At 56.2% G+C, this 6,889-nt stretch overlaps 1 protein-coding gene across 1 annotated transcript in view; it reads left to right on the plus strand.

Annotated features, from left to right (window-relative positions):
* ANK2 (ankyrin 2, neuronal) overlaps positions 1–6,889 on the plus strand; it is a 154,136-nt gene that overhangs the window by 52,064 nt on the left and 95,183 nt on the right. Inside the window, exons 10-12 of the mRNA XM_015563371.1 lie at positions 2,946–3,044; positions 3,778–3,876; positions 6,703–6,882. Coding sequence (XP_015418857.1) covers positions 2,946–3,044; positions 3,778–3,876; positions 6,703–6,882 — 378 coding nt within the window. The remainder of the gene's footprint in view (positions 1–2,945; positions 3,045–3,777; positions 3,877–6,702; positions 6,883–6,889) is intronic.

Consider the following 6,889-nt stretch of genomic DNA (forward strand, 5'->3'; position numbering starts at 1 on the left):
GACTGTTCCTTCTTACAGACCTTCGTTGTTGGGAGTATTACACGTGTCCCCTTTCTCCCCATGGGTCCCCTCTATCCCGCCCCGCCCCCACCCCAGGCCTTCACCCACTATGTCTGTGTCCGTGGGTGATGCAGACACGCCCCCTCCCCCACCTTCCCTCTGAGGTTCCAGTCGGCTCCTGCTTCTGTGTCCTGGGTCTGTGTCCATGTGAGGAGGTAGAGGAGGAACCCCAGGAAACCCAGGAGGCCCCACCGGAAGCCCAGGGGACAGAGGGCAGCTCAGGCCAAAGGCGGCGGAGGAGACCGACCAGGAGAAGGCAGGTGGGGCAGTCGGCGACGTCTGTGCAGAAGGCAGAGCCGAACGGCGGCCTTTGAAGGAGAAGCCTCAGGAAAGGAGCCTGGAGTTCTAGAACGCCCAGTGAGGGCTGCCCTGAGTGCGCTGGGGAGAAGTAACCCCGGGGCAGGTGGGGTACAGACAACCATGTGAGCCACAGAGAATCGGCCTGTCAGAATCCTCCCCGAATGTCAACAAATATGGGGGAAAGAGAGAGCCTGCGGGTTAGCAAGGTTCACACATCCGTCTTCGGGAACGGAACCCCAAGGGGTGCATGACTGCAGGTCCGTCGCCCCAATTCTCCACGCGGGCGGAGGGAGGCTCCCGGAGCGGGAGGAGCTGGCGGGGCAGGGGATTCGGAAGAGAGAGAGGCACTCGGACCTGGTGGCCCACGTTCCCGGATGCTGGGCGCTGCGAGGAGCGTGTCCATGGGAAGCGGCGGCCGCTCTGCAGGCATGGCGCCCAGCGCTGACCGTCCTATCGCGTCAGCTGCCCCGGGACGGGCCACGGTCAGCACCTGCCACAGACGCAGGACGGGTTCCTGTCGGCGAGGGCTTCAGACTCTGTTCAGTCTGCGCACAGAGCGTGCGTGCCACACGGAAAACGGGGACTCGAGGGAGGAGTGGGTTTTGGCGGAAGAGAGAGTGACTGAAGCTCTGCAGGCAACACCACCAGAGGCCGAAGGAGCCACGATGCGAAACGGCTTCTGAAAGTGAAGGAGGAAAGTGGCCAAGCAGGACGCGTCTGACCAGCAGGAAGACGGGAGTCACGGCAGGAGAAACGCACAGCTTCAGCGCAAACGACGGAGACACGAGGCTATCGCTGACCTCGGCTCAGTCCTCAGGGCGAGTGCAGGCAGCAGCCAGCGAGTCAGGGGGGCCGAGGCCGGAAGGACAGCCGGGGGACGATCAGGGAAGGTCACCGGGAGCCCAGACGGGCCACGGCGACCAAGGCCGAGACCAAGGTGGGAGGTCAGACGGTGGAGGCTGATGGGGAAGCTGGTTCGTTTTAACCTGGGGCTGGAGGAGGGCCGCGCGGAGGCCCTGGAGCAAGAGAAAGGGGAGTCAGCCTGAGCACGGCTGGGGCAGGTGGCACACGGACGCTATCCTCCAGACACCTCGTGAGGAGGCGGGGGCTTTGGAAACGACAACGATGCTGGGAACGGAGGCAGCAGGAGAAGAGGAGCCCAAACAGGAGGTGGAGGGACTCACGCAAGAGCCACAGGCTGTGCAGGGCGGTGAGGACAGGACACTGGACGGCACCATTCCAGGTCCCCAGGAGTCGGAGCCAACTTAATGGCATGGCAGACACACGTGTAATATGAATAACCAAATGCAGAGTTAGAACATCTGCAGAATTACGACATACCAAGAGTCAAGTCCGATCCTTGCCCAGTGATGGCACGTGTTCGCCAGTGAAAACACAGGTCCCGTCTGTGGTGTTTTGTCCTCGGACGTCTCCTGCCCGGAAAGGGCGTTGCTTTCTGAGGGACCATCCGGGGGCCTTGAGAACCGCCTTCAGCTGCTCCGGCTCTCGCGTGAGCACAGGAAACCCTCCGACCCAGGCTCGGTGGGTGGTGGAGGCTGGAAAGAGGACGGACTTGGACTCGGGCTCGGTCCCAGGTAGAACCAGACGTCGTGTTTCTGTTTCATAGACGTGCCCCCTTGACAGTCCAGGGCCCCTTCTGTGCAGATGTGTAGCTGGTGACTTAGTGACGCAGCCTTACTCCGTTTTCATTCTCTTACTGTGGTGTTTTGTGGTTTGGGTGCTTTTGTTCCTTAAAAATGGAAGCTGTTGAGATATAGCAGCTTTGGGTCAGGTTCTCCTCCGGCCGCCTCCCCATGCCCTGTGACAGGTGCTCCCGCACCCACACCCGAGTGCTCCCCACTGCCGGGAGCCGGTCCATCCTTGCTGTTTCAAGGGACCTGGCATATATGGCATATTGTTCTTAATATGTTTGCTCACCTTCTTGGCACTATGTGTTTTAACCAAGGTCACCTCTCTGAGAAAGGTCGTTTCCCCAGGTAGGGATTTTCCCCTGAAGTTAGTGAGGGAATAAAACCTCTTAACTGCCAGGCGGGTAATTAATCACTTTAGCTACGAATAATCATGCTTAAGCTATATAATCTTTACTCCCTGGAATGGAGATAAGATACGCACTAACCTTTGGAATCGAGATTGATAGGATTAAAATCAGCTGGTATAAATACAGATGCAACAAGACAACAGGAGACAGAACCTAGAGACAGAACCTAGCGAGAGAACATGGCAACAGAACCTGGCTGGAGAACCTGCAGAACCTGGCTGGAGAACTTAGGAAGAGAACATGGACACAGAAGTTGGCTGGAGATTGTGGCTAGAGATCCTGGCAAGGCTGCTGATCAACTGAACGCTGTCTCCGTGTCATTCCTTCTTCGCTGACTCCGTCCACACCTTTGGGGACCCCAGCACCCCACGTCCACACCCACGTGCTCCCCGTGCCCACACCGCATGCTCCCCGCGCCCACACCTGCGTGCTCCCCGGTGCTCCCCGGTGCTCCCCATGCCCACACCCGCGTGCTCCCTGGTGCTCCCCATACCCACACCCACGTGCTCTGCCACTCTCCCTGCAGAACGGGATCACCCCTCTGCACGTGGCCTCCAAACGGGGAAACACAAACATGGTGAAGCTCCTGCTGGACCGCGGAGGTCAGATCGACGCCAAAACCAGGGTGAGTGTCTGCCTTCTACTTGCTGACACCGCGGGGTTCTGCATTCGCCCCAATGTGCCGGGCCCTGGACACGCGACAACGCGGGTTTTCCGGTACATGGCTTTCTGGGCTTTTATTTAAGCCTCAGTGTTTACGGGTTCCCGTGGCAACATGGAATTCCTGTTTCTCCTAAGTGCCCAGATAGCAGAGCCCCACCCCCGAGGAGGCACCCCCAGTTCCTGCTCAGGAGTTTTCTGGGAACGAAGGTTGCCGTTGCACCCACTCATCTCATTTGGGTGGGAGATGGAGCCGGGAGAGTGGCTCTTCGGGCATTGTGCAGGTCGCATGGCTTTGCGTCTAAGGCTGCGGGTCCCCGGTCATTTCCCTCCGGTGGTGCTGAGCCGCCCTAGCAGGCGCTCTGTGCTTGTGGAGAAGGTAGCCGCTGTCCCCGCCTGACTCCCCGACTTGGGTCGTCAGGGAGGGGGAGTGCCCTTCCTCTGTCCGCGCCCACCTTGTTAAGTGAGTGCAGTTCCGAGTGTTCATGGGCTGTCAGCAAACAGGCAGGAGAGGGGAGTAGGAGGCTGTCTCCACAGGGCCTCCTCCCCTGGAAACAGGAGGCCTGCGTCTGGCCAAGGCGGTTCGCTGACCTCTTACCCCCCCGCGGAGCCGCCAGGACCGGGCCCAGGCACCGTGCTCTCCCCGGTGCAGCTCGCTTCACAAGGACGGGAACTGAGGCCTGGCCTGGCTCTTGCAGGACGGGCTGACACCGCTGCACTGTGCAGCCCGGAGCGGGCACGACCCAGCGGTGGAGCTGCTGCTGGAGCGGGGCGCGCCCCTGCTGGCCAGGACCAAGGTGAGTCTGCGCGGGCGGCCCCGGCACCCCCACATGCCCCCGGCACCCCTGTTCTCCCTGAAACAGAGCATCCGCAAGCACCTCTTAGTATCTATATGCGAGGAGTGAGGAACATATGTCAAACTTCTTAAATTACTTGAAATTGACACATGCACACAGTAAGATGCAGTGTACACATGCCCACAGGTTCTTTCTGTATTTCACCTGCTCTTCCTGCTGCAGACGGACACGTGAATGCTACTGTGTTGTGGGTGAGAACAGTGTCCATACGGGAGGTGATCTTACATTTATGATACTCTGTTCCCCTCAATCATCCTCTTTTAAAGCAGCAGACAGCCTTACGAGGCGAGCCTTCCAGCTCCCCAGCCTTTGTCTCGGGCAGAGAGGTGGCGTGGAGACTGCAGTGTCATGGGGAGCTCGGCTCGCGGGCGTGGGCACAGACGTGACCAGGAACACGCTCTCCAGGCAGCACAGCTAGTTTCTCCTTCCTCAGCCTGCTCACCACAGGGAAACCCTGTGCTGACAAATCACACAAGCCATGAGGTTGTCACTATTCCAATGTACATGAAATGGTTTATGACAGTAAAGCTCCCCACTTTGGGTGAGCAGAAACGGTCCTGAGACAAATCGAACACAATCACATGCTGTTTCATGGATGCGCAACGACCCCCAGGCCCTTCCTGCAACAGAAACTCCGGCAAAGGATGTGTCCGACCTTCTCCCCCCACTTCACCGCCCAGCCCCTGGTCAGGCTTGGGATCAGCCCATGCCGCTGCTAGGGTGAACAATAAAAATAAGGCCGCTGACACAAGCAAGTTCAGTGTGCATTGTATTTTGATTGAATATCGAACTGAAATTCTTTGTAGCACAAACCACACACTTGAAATATGTGTGGAATGGAATCAGTCTTTAAGGGTGTGCCCCACGCTGCGAAAGGCTGTCTCAGATCAGAGACGGAAGCTGAGAAGCAGTCGACTTGGTTATGTTCACCCTCACACCAGCACGTGGGCCATGGGGTTGTGGGGCCGTGGGGACCTGTCTTTGACATGCGGCTCTGGGTAATGCAGAGATAGTTTTGGAAAGTTTCGTGGGGAACATATTGAAATTTAAATGGAAATTACAAAATTTCAGACCAGCCATGTTACAACCAGTAAAAAGCCTCTAGCAAGCTGAGGATGAGCAGCTGACAACATTCCACCAACTACAGAACAATCTTATCGACAGAGTTGGCCCATAATTGCATGTCACTGATGAAGACAGGATTACCTAGGTGGCCTCCTTATAAAATCAAATATCGTTCTTATGCAAGGGCCCAGCACACAGTGTCTGTGACTGCATGGTTATATTTACTTACCTGTTTGTTCGTTCACTCATTTATGCATTCATTCGTTTTTTTCATTCACTCATTCATTCATGCATGCATGCATTCATTCACTCATTCATTCATTCACTTACTCATTCGTTCATTCATTCATCATGCACCACCTAATTATCCTAGTGAGTAGCTACAGTGTGCCAGGCAGTGTCTAGTCAATAGGAACTATCAAGATAAATTATATGGAGTCTATATCTTTAAGAAGCTCAGAATTAAGTAAAAAGATAGAGAAGGAGACCATTACGCAGGTGAGGAACAGGAAGAACATGAACTAACCTAGTGACACCTGGCAGGGGCATAGAAGGCGCCTCCTCCCAGTTCTCTTTCCAAGTCATTCCTGTGCCTCTGAGAGGGTCGCCTGCGTGTGGACAAGGCCCTGCTGTCCTCAGGACGTGTGCAGGCTCGAGGGGCGCTCAGTGCGTATTTCTAAAAATGAACAAAGGATTAAATGGTGCGGATTTTATTGTCCACGTGGTCATTAGGTGGATTAGGCAGCATTAAGACCGACAGCATGTCCGCGATGGGCACACCCCAGCCCAGGCCTTGCGGGGCCCGAGGGTCTTGGACACTGTGCCCTTTCTCCACACCTTTGTGCATAAGTCCCTCATCCACTTGCCCTCTGTCCTAAGTTCATTTTGTGAATTTATAATTGCAAAGCCAGTAATTATGAGTAAAGAGTATTTCACAAAGAAGAAAATAAAGTCGCATATACTGCTGCAGCCCACAAACCCGTATGATTGAATGCGGGTGCATTTGTTCTCAGCTGGCCCCCCCACTGTTGCAGCCCCTTCCTGGGGAGAGTAGGGGCTGGGCCCGTGCTGGTCTCTGCTTCTGCGCACATCAGCGCTGCCAAACTGCGTCTGTGGTCACCGTTATTTTCTAACGACCGCTTGTACACTGGTTACTAAGAAGGGGCAACAGTCTGCTCTCTTTAATGAGATGTTTTCTCATTTAGTTTCTTAATCGTACATTTTTGTACTCTAAGCTTATTTATTGAACTTTGAGAACTAAGAGCCTGACCGAGCCTGACCCCTGGCAGCGAATCACCACAATCTTGTGTTCCTATGTTGGCCCCTGAGAAGTGAGGCTAACGTTGCTTTGGGCCGTATCCATGAAGATACATCTAGGTTTTCCTCAGACTTAAAAGCTGGGAGGTCACTGACCCCTGGCCCACCTCGCCTCCCCTTTTCTAGCTCTTACCTGCCTGCTTTCGCCACGCCCAGCTCACCTCCCAGGCGGAGAAATGAGGTCCTAGGACCGTGGGAGCTTAGAGCAGGGAGTCTGAGAGAGGCCCCAGGCCTCTCCTCTCTGCCCAGCGTCACCTGCCCTGTATTGCCTTGTCACCTGGGGACGCTAACCCCAGCTTTCCCGGAGATCGAGAATGGGCTTTGCTGTGCTCCTGACCATGCAAGCGATGACTGACGCGGCGTTTGCTTTGTTTTGCTGCGCAGAACGGGCTGTCCCCGCTGCACATGGCCGCGCAGGGCGACCACGTGGACTGCGTCAAGCACCTGCTACAGCACAAGGCGCCCGTGGACGACGTCACACTGGACTACCTGACGGCCCTGCACGTGGCCGCGCACTGCGGCCACTACCGCGTCACCAAGCTGCTTCTGGACAAGCGGGCCAACGCCAACG

The sequence above is a fragment of the Myotis davidii genome, unplaced genomic scaffold (genome assembly GCF_000327345.1).
Source record: "Myotis davidii unplaced genomic scaffold, ASM32734v1 scaffold698, whole genome shotgun sequence".
Classification (NCBI taxonomy): domain Eukaryota; kingdom Metazoa; phylum Chordata; class Mammalia; order Chiroptera; family Vespertilionidae; genus Myotis; species Myotis davidii.